Here is a 13,218-nt window from a genome sequence, read left to right as displayed (position 1 = left end):
CAGTTCAGGTAGTCTCCGGGTCACACTGTCTGTCAACAAACTCATCTTTTAAAATTTTGCATGGGAGATCCACCAAAGCAGATTTCCCCTGAATCCAGCTTATTCAGATTTCACTTTGGATCTTTGAGTGGTCAGTAGAGACCTAGAGTCAGTTGCCTCCAAGTACAGAAAAAAATCTGGTCCATGTATATCTCTTAATGTGTTGTCTGCAGTCTTCAGAATCATAAGAGACAAATGTATTTTCTGTATAAATTACCCAGTCGGTGGTATTCTACTATAGCAATGCAATACAAAACAAAGACAATGGGTAAGTAAATAAATTTCTTCAACAAATGCAAATTTAAAAAGATGTGTTGACTATATTCCATAATGTACAACAAAATGGGCATTCCTGTCTGGGAGTGTCCTCTTATTGAGGTAGCTGGTTTTGTGATGACTTTCCAGGGTATACATAAGCGTGGGTGCTCAGTTAGCATACAATAATTTTCTACCAGTTGCCTGCATGACAAGCCTGTTTCTGCTGGTCCTCCTTTTCCACCCATTTCCCCACCTCTGTGTTTTGTTTTGTTTTGTTTTGTTTTGTATTAAGAGCTGTTTGTTTGTTTGTTTGTTCGAAAGGCTGTGTGGCAAAGAGAAGAAGAGAGATCTCCTACCTGCTGGTTCTCTCCACCAAATGGCTGCAACAGCCAGAGTTAGGTTGAAGCCAGGAGCCAGGAATTCAGTCTGAGTCTCCCACATGAGTGGCAGGGGTCAGAGTATTTGTGTGTCTTTGTTTATCCAAGCACATTAGTGAGGAGCTAGATGGGAAGCAGAGAAGCCAGGACTCAAACTGATGCTTCAGTATTGGTTAGTGGTGTTACAAGCACAGCTTACTGCATTATGCCATGAAACCCCACTTGGAGCATTTGCGGCTTCTTCCCAACAACTGGCAGATAGCTGGATTGGAACTGAAGTAGCTGGGATACAAACTGGCACCCATATGGGGATGGCAGCATTACAGTTGGTGGCTTTACCTAAGACACATCAGCTCTCCCACCAAAAAAAAATTAAAAAAAAAATTTTTTTTTTTAAAGATTTTATTGTTATTGGAAAGCAGGATATACAGAGAGGAGGAGAGATAGAGAGGAAGATCTTCCATCCGATGTTTCACTCCCCAAGTGAGCCGCAACGGGCCGGTACGCGCCAATCCGATGCCAGGACCTGGAACCTCTTCCGGGTCTCCCACGCGGGTGCAGGGTCCCAAAGCTTTGGGCCGTCCTCGACTGCTTTCCCAGGCCACAAGCAGGGAGCTGGATGGGAAGTGGAGCTGCCGGGATTAGAACCGGCGCCCATATGGGATCCCGGGGCTTTCAAGGCGAGGACTTTAGCCGCTAGGCCACGCCGCCGGGCCCTAAAAATTATTTTTAAACCTACATCCCAGAGAATGCTCCTGCAGAGTATGTATGAATTCTTAGAAATGGTGCCTTTGCTCGGTGTCCTTGGCATTCAAAATTTCACTTTGGTATATGATTCACACAACATTTATTACGGTAAGAAGGAACACCCTTTTCTTGTGTAGAAGAGAATTAACAAGAGGTGGGAGAGGCTGATTTCATGGTGTAATGCAGTAAGCTATGCCACGCGCATCGGAGACCTAGAGGGAGCTCCAGGCTTAGCCCTGGCCTCCACGAGCCTGGCCGTTGCAACCACTTGGGAGTCAACCATTGGATGTCTCTCCATCTCTCTCCCTCTGTAACTCTTAGTTTCAAATTGATAGTTAATCTTTTTAAAAACTCAATTTTTTTATTTAAAATAAAATGAAGGTAGTACTTAATTTTGTGTAAACTATAATTCATGACAAGATTATGTGCCTTATCTGTCATACAGTAAAGGTTAATGAAATTAATAACTGAAGTTAGGAGAGGTGTTTGGCCTAGTAACTAACAGGAGTACCTTCGTTCTACATTCAAGTGTCTGGTTCCAAATCCCATCTCTGGCTCCAGTTTCCTACCAATACAGACCCGGGAGGCCCTGATGATGCTTTGACTAATTATGTCCTGCCACTATCTGTAGTTCACTTTGTCTAAAATCCACGTGGACTTAAAAGGAAGATATTTCCTTCAGTTATTGAAGCTAAACGCATTTACATCCCAAAGTTGGATAAAAAAATATTTTCTGGACTCCGGCACTGGTTTTTAACTGAACCATAATATTTTTTTTTTAAGATTTATTTATTTTATTACAAAGTCAGATATACAGAGAGGAGAGACAGAGAGGAAGATCCTCCGTCCGATGTTTCACTCCCCAAGTGAGCTGCAACGGGCCGGTGCGTGCCGATCCGAAGCCGGGAACCTGGAACCTCCTCTGGGTCTCCCACGCGAGTGCAGGGTCCCAAAGCCTTGGGCCGTCCTCAACTGCCTTCCCAGGCCACAAGCAGGGAGCTGGATGGGAAGTGGAGCTGCCGGGATTAGAACCGGCACCCATATGGGATCCCGTTCAGGGCGAGGACTTTAGCCACTAGGCCACGCTGCCGGGCCCTGAACCATAATATTAACATTTTCTTTTATTTGAAAGGAAGGGTAGGTTGAAAAGGTGAAAGTTGGAGATCTTCCATCTGCTAGTTCACGAGAACATGATCAAAAATACAGCCAGTGCTCTGTTAGGGGTTGCTGGCTTTACAGGTGGTGGGTGACTTAACGCATTGTGCCATGACACCATCCAGTGTGCCATAGTACCATGCAATGTTTATTTTCATTCCCCAGAATACTGCTTTTCCTTCTCATACACACACACACACACACTTTCTAACAACAGCCTTGATATATATATATATATATATATATTTTTTTTTTTTTTTTTTTTTTTTTTTAATGCAAAGTCAGATACACAGAGAAGGAAGACTTTCCGTGCACCAATTGACTCCCCAAGTGGCCACAACGGCCAGGGGTGAGCCAATCCAAAGCCAGGAAGCAGGAGCTTCTCCTGGGTCTCCCAAAGGGTACAGGGTCCCAAGGCTTTGGGCCATCCTCCACTGCTTTCCCAGGCCACAAGCAGGGAGCTGGATGGGGAACAAGCAAACCGGTGCCCAAATTGGATCCCAACACATGGTTGGCGAGGACTTGAACCACTAGGCTACCATGACAAGCCCCCAAACATTGTTTGATGTCTGCTAGCTGCTTTGTATAGTTTTAGAATTAAGTCCAACGGTTTCTATTCATCCTAAATTCTGTCTGCTGCCTGCCATGCCTCACTAAATGTGTCTAGATGGGATAGAAATGCAATGAATGTGTCATTATGGGCAGCTTTGTGCCTGGCTGTGAAAGATGGAGGTGTTAGGGTGTAATCTCTCCAGACTGCAGCATGAAGGGCTTTGCTTCCTTATCACTCACCTAATCAGTTAAGTATGTACAATCCTGAGAATGTGAACTTTGTGTAAACAGCTTAATAAGCACGCCACCTGCTGGTGCTGAGTATCTGTGCTCTTTAGGGACCAGGCCACAGTACTGATTAGGCTCCCATAACTGTCCTGCAGGAGGAGGAAGTGAGCAATACAAACACCCTGATAAAGTGTGCTTGAGAAAATGGTGGGAAGTAGCAGGTAAACAGCCAAGTGAATCATGGGATGTCAGTCTGTGGTGGGCCTAAGCCGAGGTTTTCTCATAAAGCTTTTGTTTGCAGAAATAGTAACTTGAGATACAATATATATTAATCAGTTTTATTTTCCTGTTAACTGCCTCATAAGGAACTGTAGTATCTTCTTTGGTACTAACAGTTGAATCCCACTGCCTATGCAGGTAATGGAATTTAGGAAATTCTTTGAATGGATCACTCTCGAGTGTACTTCTGTATCCTATTCTGTATTTTACTTTGAGATCCTGTGTTTGTTTCAGATTTCTAATTCTCTACATATTTCATGTGTTAACTACTATTCTCTAAGAGTGGGCGTGCACACCTGTAGTACCTGTGAGATCAGTCTTGTTCACTGATTAGTGAATGTAAACAGGTTCCTGGTCCTCCTTTTTTTCCCCCTCCCTAAACATTTATTTATCTGAAAACAGTTACAGAGCAAGAGAGAGAATCTTCCATCCATTGGTTCATTCCCCATATGGCCAAACCAGCCAGAGATGAGCTAATCCAAAGCAAGGAGCTTCTGGGCCTTTCATGTGGGTGCCAGGGCCCAAGGTATTGGGCCATCCTCTACTGCTTTCCCAGATCATCAGCGTGAAGCTGAATTGGAACTGGAGCAGCAAGAATTTGAACCAGCACTCTCTTGGGATACAGTGCTGCATGAGGAGGATTGGTGTGCTATACCACCAACCCATCCCCATTCCTGTTTGTTTTTAAGTGGGAACAGTTAAAAGAAAACATAGACTTATAGCATCCTGAGTCCCTCAAACAGTTTTATCCCTCAGTGCTTATTCAGACAGTTTAGAGGGGAAGTTACTATTGCTTCTGCTTAGTGCCTCAACTCTAGGACAAAGGAGGTGTTCTACAATCATGCCAGTTTCCATTTAAGTAAGGGGAGAGGGGATTTCCATTGAGTCATTAATTCAGCCTGCCAAAATCTAGAGATTCAGCAGTTGTCTAACAATAACAAGAAGATGTCCTTTCTTTTCCCTTGTGCCTACTGAGACTGATGGATAGTAACTATCTGTAGTTGCCCTCTAGGAATGATGTGTTAGCTGTGTCGATCGCAGACAGAGTGAAGAAAGCTCAAATATACTAGAGTGCAACCAGCTCTTCCTCACCCTGCTGCCGGATTTTAATTATGAACTCCACTTAAGTGTTACTTGTTCTTGCTGTTTCCTTCTTTTCAGTGATGGCACCTAGATTTGAGACAGACCTGTTTCCGATTACTGACTGTTTTCAGCATATCCAAATCTCTTGTGTCTCTTCTCTGGTTTTCCCCTCATTTTGTTGTAGCTTGGGAGAACAATAGGAAATACAAAAAGGAAAAAATAAAATTACTCTGCTTTTGGAGTCCTTTTACATGAGGATAATTGAGCTGACAGGGCTATAGGAAATGTTCCTATTTCTTGAGCCATCTACAAATTTGGCTCAGCCTCCCCTTTCAGGTTATTCTGAATGACAGACTTCTAGGCAGTGCTGTATTCCAACACGTTCCCTGTCCCCTCTGAATTAGAGCAGAGAATCTTTACCATCAGTACCACTGCACTATTTTAGATTATTAATTGATGGGATGGTTTTGTGGTTCTTTTTTTTTTTTTTTCCACATAGCTGTTTTAGAAATGGGAATTAATGGATTTTCTTATCTGTTGTTTGAGAGGTAGAACGAGGTCTCATCCATGGGTTCACTGTGCAAATGCCCAGTCTGGATCCAGAGGACAGGAGCTGGGATTGCAATCCTTGTGGTCGTAGGACTCCAGCTCTAGAGTCACAACCCAGAAGCAGATCTTAAACCCAAGTGTGAGAATGTGGGTTTCTTAACTGTCATTCTAAGTACCTGGCTAAATGCCTATTCCTCCAGAATTTGTTTTTAATGTATGTTTTATGTTTTTATTTTTATTTGAAGGACAGATTTACAGAGAGAAGGTGAGACAAAGATCCTCCATCCACTGATTAATTCCTCAGAGGGCTGCAGTGGCTGGAGCTGAACCAAATCAAGCACAATAGCCAGACTCTCCCATGCAGGTGCACGGTTCCATGGACTTGGGCCATCCTCTGCTGCTTTCCCTGAAAGTAAGCAGGGAGCTGATTGGAAATGGAGCAGCCAGGACATGAACAGACACCCATATGGGATGCAAGTTCCTGCAGATGAAAGATTAACTTTTTGAATCACCTTAAGCTACAGTAGTTACTCTCAGAGAGGTCTTTCAGGTTGGGGATAAAATCCCTGAGGATGTTGGCTATTTAATTTGCTTGTTCTTGTTCCTGTCCTGGGAAGCCCCATAATTCAAACTTGTTCTTTAGCATATCATGAAACCCATTGTATATATTACGAAAGAGTGTTTAATGTGTTCTGTGACTGGAACCAGGATGAGCTGTCGGTCCCTGGGATGACCTGCATCTCCTGTCAGAAAGCCAGGCTGAGTCTCGGTTCTGCCTTTCTGGCATTGTTCTGAGGAGGCAGCAGCTAAGGGCCTGAGTGGAGCTCCTGTCCTCCACCTGGCCTGGCACTGACTGTTGGGCAAGGGAATTTGTGGAGGGAATCCTGTGGTGTAGCATGTCTACCACCCTGTCTCACCCCTCTCATTCCGCCTTTCAATTGATGATTTTAATGCTGCACAACTCTGTATCCTTTCATCTTCCTTGGGAATAAATCTGACAAATGTCAGGCTTTGCCATGAATTAAGCCTCTATATCCTTTTAGTCCGTGAGAGTGTGTAGGCATTGAGAATGTAATCAACCCATATTTGAATGTTAGATCTTAATTCAATTAAACTGTGTAACCTTGGACATAGTTAATCACCCCCTCTAAGGTTGTTTGCTATCTTGAACGTAAACATCATATTGCTTACCTCATGAAATTACTGTGTAGATTAAATGATACAGGCATGAAGAATAAACATAGTGCCTATCACATAAGACTGAGTTTGATGAAGTAAATTTATTCCTCCCTCCAAACTGTAAATATTCAGAAACTTGAGAGTCCAGTGCCATGGCATAGTAGGCTAAGCCTCTGCCTGTGGTGCCAGTTTGTGTCCCAGCTGCTGCTTCCAATTCAGCTTCCTGTTTATGGCCTTGGAAAGCAGCAGAGGAGGCCCAAGGCCTTGGGCATGTGCACCCATGTGGGGAGACCTGAAGGAGAATTTTAGCTCCTGGCTTCAGATAGGGGAGTGAATCAGTGGATGGAAGGACCTCCTCTGTACTCTGCTTCTCAAATTGAACTTATCTTTAGAAATCTTTTTAAAAAGAAAAGTCTAGTTTTCGTAGAATGAGTATTAATAGCTTTGGAGAAGAAAGAACACATACTCTCAGTGGTGAGATATATAGTTGGTTTTTTTTTTCCCCAGCATTTGTTGGAAAGCCAGAGTAGAAAGTGAGAAGAGATGGATTATGAGTATTTTTCTTCATTGCTGGTTCACTTCCCAAGTGGACAAAACAGCCAGGTCAAAGCCAGGAATCAGGTCTTTCTGCATCTCCCAAGTGGCTGACATGGGCCCAAGTCTTTGGGCTATCATTGGCTGATTTCCCAGCAGCATTAGCAAGAAACTGGATCAGACACCGAGCAGACAAGACTCTTGCTGACATTCTGGTGTCAGCGTGGATGCCAACATGAGGAGGCAGCTTAATCTGATGTACCGCAGTCCTGGCCCCTGCAGTGATTTTTGAAAGATGGAAAACAGAATAAAATCTCAAAGTACATGCATGAAAGCTATTTAGAAGAAGTGGTTTGTCTAGAGTTGAAGTGGACAGAGTAGAAATTAGGACCCTGATGTTTGTCTTGATGATTAATTTGGATGCATCTTGAAGTAGCCAAGTGACGTTTCCTTCCTTTGTTCTTGCTTATGCCACTCCACCAGTGCCTTCTAAGCAGTGTTGGGAGTTTCACTGCATGGTGAAGCAGTGGTGCACATTCAGGCTGGGGGTGGGACGATGTCCCTGGTGCTCAATTACTGCTTAAGGAACTGAGAGCTTGAGTCCGTGTGCTGCTTTTACACTAAAATGACCTGGAAAGCTTCGCAGAACTCAAGAAAGACTCGCATCTTGCTGTCGGTGATGAAGTATCAAATATTAAAAGCATGAGTCATTGTTGCAGGCCCTACTCAAACTAACTGATAGATCAAGAAATAAGTTATCGGGCCTGGTGTGGTAACTCAGTGGCTAAAGTCCTCATTTTACATACGCCCAGATCCCATTTGGGAACTGGTTCATGTCCCGGCCGCCCCGCTTCCCCTCCAGTTCCCTGCTTGTGACCCAGGAAAGCAGTCCAGGACAGCCCAAGTCCTTGGGACCCTGCAGCCAAGTGAGAAACCTGAAAGAAGCCTCCTGGTGCGTAGCTTCTTATCGGTTTAGCTCCAGCCCGTGAGGAGTGAACCAGCGGATGGAAGATCTTTCCTCTCTGTCTCTCCTGTCTGTAAATCTGACTTTTCAGTTTAAAAAAATTTAAATAAATCTTGAAGAGAGGAGGTGGCCCGGCCTGATAGCTTAGTTGTTAAAGTCCTCACCTTGCACGCGCCAGGATCCCATATGGTCGTCAGTTCTAATCCTGGGGCCCCACTTCCCATCCAGCTCCCTGCTTGTGGCCTGAGAAAGCAGGAGAGGACGGCCCAAAGCCTTGGGACCCTCATCTGCGTGGAAGACCCAGAAGAGGCTCCTGGCTCCTGGCTTCAGATCTGCTCAGCTGTAGCTGTCACAGCTGCTTGGGGAGTGAATCATTGGACGGAAAATCTTCCTCTGTTTCTCCTCTGTGTGTATCTGACTTTCCAATAAAAAATAAAAATAATCTTTTTAAAAAGAAAGAGAAATATTATCCAGATAAGAAAGATATAGCACAATCTCTGATAAGCAGATGGCATTTACACACACAAAATCATGTGAAGGTTTAAGATTATCAGATACAAGATTGCCATTTTAAAATTCAATTAATATCTATAAAATTAATTTTAATATTTATGTGCTAGTACAAATACAGATAAGTGGAGATGTTGCATTTGTGAAATGAAGGCAGATTAATGTCAGATCTTCTCCCATTAGTTTACAGTGTCATTGCCATGCCAACAGCAAGACACTTGAAGACATTTGTTGTTCTTTTTGTCTAGTTTACAAAAGACAAAAACCAGACCACCTAGAGTCAAATCCCCTTGTTTGTACAGCACTGAATATTAGAAGACCATGGAAGATTAGCTTTAAAGATGGATAAGGAAAACAGTTCTAAATATAGAAATCTCTTTTCTGAAGAAATTACTCAAGATCATAATCTTGGAAAAATATTCTAAGAAACAGTGTTCAAAATAAAGGTAATGAAATTTAAAAGAATTTTTTAAAGATTTAGTCAGATACAAAATCTAGATAATCTCCAGGTAGGAGGTAGTGAGAAAAAAGAAAAATAGCATTTGAGGGAATGGGCAGAATGTGGTACTCGTATAGTACCTGGCAACATTGTAGACACCTCATAAATATATGTTCAGTGAATACATCAGATTAGTGCTACATTAGTGGAAATAGTTTTCAAGTGTTTTTGAGATCTCTAGAAAATTAGAAAAGGGCATTTTTCAAACCAATGAAGTCAGTGAGCTTAGAGGAATATAGAAACAATGAAACTTCATTTAACTAAAGGTGTTTTGGGTCCCCCATCTTCCCTTGGAACTGTAAAGGCAAACGTAAGTAAAAGAATGACCTTCAGTAAATTTCATGCAAGTGGATCTTGCACAAATAGAGGAGATGATGTAAATCTTGACCACTGGCAAGGTGGTGAGTGCAGCTGTGTGAGGAGGAGAGCCCTGAGGCCAAGTGTTGGGACTGACATGTGGTGCTTGTGTTTCTTGCAGATGTTCCCACAAGCCTGCACTTCCAGAGCATGCTGAAATCTCAGTGGCATAACAAACCTTTTGACAAAATCAAACCTCCTAAAAAGTTTTCACTTAAGCACAGAGCACCAGTGCCAGGCAGCCTGCCAGATCCAGCTCGTAAAGACAGGCACAAGTTGGTCAACTCCTTCCTGACAACTGCCAGTAAGTTTTACTGAATCAGGAAGTCCTGGTGTCCCAGTCATTCCTCATTGCTTTTACATTCCCATAGTGTCAGTTTGCTGTACTAGTATGTTGCGGTTGAAAAATCCAGTTGACTAATAACAAATTCAGCTCAGTCTACCACTCTGTGGGCCTTGCTCTTGGGTGAACATTGAAAACTATTCCAGACGCCATGGTTTGGGGGATGTAACATTGGCTCCACTCAAGAGCAGAGGCTGAAGGCTGCTGTCATGTCTCTTGGATTGTGGGCTTCTTGTGCTTGTCCTAGCCATTGTGCTATTGACTAGAAGCTTCGGTCCCAAAGGACTATCCTGCTGCCATGGATGTAAGAAAAGATTTGAGGGGAGGTATTTCACAGCTCTTTTTCTGTTCCCCTCTTCAGAGCTGTCCCATCACCAAACTCGGCCTGACAGGACCCACAGGCAGCACTTAGACGATATGGGGGCCGTGCCCATGGTGGAGCGAGTGACTGCACCAAAAGCAGAGCGCTTGCTCACCCCACCGCTACCTGTGCATGACCCAAACCACAGCAAAATGAGATTGCGAGACCATTCATCTGAGAGAAGTGAAGGTAGGGTCAGGCCCAGCACTGCTACCTACCTGCATTTGCACTTGCTCAGTGCTTTTGGGTGCAGCCCAAGCTTATCTGAACTGCCGCCAGCTTTGCCCTTCACCTTCTAGGAAGGCAGAGTAGTTGGACACACTGCTGCTTCTAAATGCAGGTCACTTCTTTGGCTTTAGCAACCTCTACCCAGCCCCTTACGCCCATCAACCAGTTTGCTTCACCTTTAGGCTAAACGCTATAATGTTTGCCTTTAGTGTATATTGCTGGCATTCCTAGCTTCTCTTAGAAGTAGAGCTGGTTAAGATAGCTGTGTATTCCTCCCTTTTCTGTTGACTTCCACAGTGTTGAAGCATCACACAGATATTAGCAGTTCAAGCTACTTGGCAGCTGCCCACCATCAGCCACACAGTCCGTTGGTGCGACAACTCTCCACTTCATCAGACTCCTCAGCACCCACCACCTCCAGTGCACAGGTTACAGCCAGCACATCTGTAAGTACCTGTGTGCAGTTGGCCACATGGGCCCTCCTGAAGTTAAACCCCATGCTGACGGACACTAGGTGTGGTGGGCATGTGCGGGGACTCGGCTCATCCTTGTGTGCAGCATTTTAAAATCAGAAGTGGTGTAGTACCTGACATTCTCTGAGGTTGTTTTTTATTGTAGCGAAGGATCTTTGTTGAGCCATCCATAGAAGGCATGGTAGAGACATTTTTAAGGTGGTTTATGACTGTTCAAAATATTTGAGGTTAAGTTTCATACAGATCTCAGTGGCATGGCCCCTTATCTGTTGGCCCCAAAAGGTGACCATGAGCGGGAAGAACAGCGAAGAGATAGAGGCCTATAGACATTGGAAACATTTGATTCCCTCGTCTGTACTCTCCTGCTGGGTCTAAATGTAATACTAAGAGTAAATCGTGGATATTTGTGTTCTAGAAGGGAGAGAACTAGATGAGTCCGTGTTTTTATGCACACACAGAGTGACAGATCCACAGCAGCAGGCCCTTTCTTCTTCTTTTTTTTTCTTTTTCCATTTTTTTTATTGTTGAGAATCTTTACATAGTTAATTAGGGTAAAAAGGTTCAAGGGCTACAGGAAAGTGGGTAAGACTATTATTTCCACATTGTTTCCTTCATGTATCTGAGGAAAAGGGGGTTTTAAGGGAGAAGCCCAACCCAGTTTCCCACCCACCCCAGGTCCCTGTTGTGGGGCATGCTCCGAGGGTCTTACTCAAGTGGTTTTAACAGTTCAACAGCTATGAATTGAGCAGCAGGCCCTTTCAGGAACATTTCTCACCAGTGGGCTTTTACAGTAGTCCCACACTCTATCCACAGAGCAGTTCGTGCAGCCACTCTGCACACAGTCCCATTGATTTTATTCTAATGTGGTAAATCCCTCAAGATGTGCCCTCTCACACAATACACTCATAGCTGCTCTATACCCAGCGAAGGTCCTTTCTGTAATGGTGAGAATAAGAGTAATTATAGAACTCTCACCTGTAGTGTTTATTGGACTGTACCATATTCCCGTGATAAGTGCTTTATGTGTGTTATCCCATTTCATCCTGTGAAATACAGGTGGTATTAGGAATTTCCATTTGTGGGCATAAAAAACTGAGGCTTTCCAAGATGAAGTATATGGCATGGGATGAGGCAGTTTGTGAGGGTTTTCATTGTGATTCAAGCCCAGGCAGTCTAATTGCAGAGGCAGCTCCCTTACTAGTGTACCCATGCTAGTGGAGGCAGGGTTGGGGCCTTGCACAGGCACTTCATGAAGCTCTACAGCATGCACTCAGTAGGCTCCAGCGACCAGGTAGGAATTTGCGTTGTTTTCTCCTTTGCTCTTACAAATCAGACCTGGACTCCCCTCTGTACCTTTGCTACATACCAAGGTCATCTGTGCAGGTGTCTGATGTCCCTCAGACTTACAGTTACATTCCAACAGAAGATTTAACATAATCAAAGAGTATTAAGATTATCTGATTCTGGTTTTTAAAAAATTAACCCTGAATCTAGCACATAGTTAAAATTTTTCTGACATGCCAGTCCTCTGGAGAAGGTCAGTTGAGACCTGAATCATTTGGAATTTTTGTTTTCCTTTTCATTGAGTATAAATTCTGTACAGCACTTAAGGTTTGTACTGTCAAGTTTTTAACAAGGAATTTGGATTTATTTAGTAATAGCATGAGAGGCCAGCTAATTGGAGGCACAAAGAGAAGCCAGAGGATGGGTGGGACAGTCACAGCAGTACTTCACAAGAGTGAGTGGCTGTATCAGCCACCTGAGCACCTTAGGGAAACGGCACTGAGATCAGAGGAAGGATGGGAGATTGCTACAACTGTTTCTTCTTTTTCTTTTTTTTTTTTTTTTAAGTACCGAATCTGATGTACAGCCAGGCTTGGGACACACTTTCCATTCTCTTGACCTGCTCTTTACCTCCAGCTGTAAATGTGAAAGAATAGTTAAACTTCACCAGATGAATAGCTGACAGCATTTCAAGAGTCCAAGTAGAGGATGAGGGGCAGTCCCTCAACCTGCGCCTTCCAGTCATTCTCCCCTGGAAGCACTAACAGCAGCCTGGAAAATTGGAGGAGGGGGGTGGCAATACAACAAAGATGCAGAGAAAGGTATCTTAAAGCTTCCTGTAGTGAGACATCCACTTCCGTGGCAGAGGCCTCTGGATGTAACTCAGCCAGGTCAGGCTAGTGTAAGCCTCTTCAACCAATTAGGTTATACAGTTAACCTACTTGGTGAGATCAGTAGCAGATAAGCTTCATTTTCTTGAGAAAGAAATAAATGCCAGCTGAAACCCTAGCCAGGAATAGCTGATTTTTAGTGTTCTCTGAGGGTATCCTGGGTTGCTGAATAAATCCTCTGTCACCCTCTGGGAACAGAGGATTGAGGGCTGAGTTGTAGAGCAGGAGCTCTTTCTTCACTAAACCCTGCCCCGTAAGCTAACTACAGCTAGTGGTTTGCATGTAAGGGCAGCCTCCTAGGGGTTTTCAGCTGTATCGTTGCCATGGCA

General features: G+C 43.9%; 1 protein-coding gene across 8 annotated transcripts in view; it reads left to right on the top strand.

The window, feature by feature from the left end:
• The window catches only part of KANSL1 (KAT8 regulatory NSL complex subunit 1), a 176,875-nt gene that overhangs the window by 160,092 nt on the left and 3,565 nt on the right, over positions 1 to 13,218 (top strand). For 7 of the 8 annotated variants that reach the window (XM_058675336.1, XM_058675338.1, XM_058675332.1 and 4 more), the window contains 3 exons: positions 9,432 to 9,614; positions 10,015 to 10,203; positions 10,540 to 10,688. In XM_058675336.1, the coding sequence (XP_058531319.1) occupies positions 9,432 to 9,614; positions 10,015 to 10,203; positions 10,540 to 10,688 (521 nt within the window). The remainder of the gene's footprint in view (positions 1 to 9,431; positions 9,615 to 10,014; positions 10,204 to 10,539; positions 10,689 to 13,218) is intronic. The other variant, XM_058675339.1, reaches the window with a different exon arrangement.

This window comes from Ochotona princeps, chromosome 17 (assembly GCF_030435755.1).
Source record: "Ochotona princeps isolate mOchPri1 chromosome 17, mOchPri1.hap1, whole genome shotgun sequence".
NCBI lineage: Eukaryota > Metazoa > Chordata > Mammalia > Lagomorpha > Ochotonidae > Ochotona > Ochotona princeps.
This window is presented reverse-complemented; position numbering and strand designations above follow the sequence as displayed.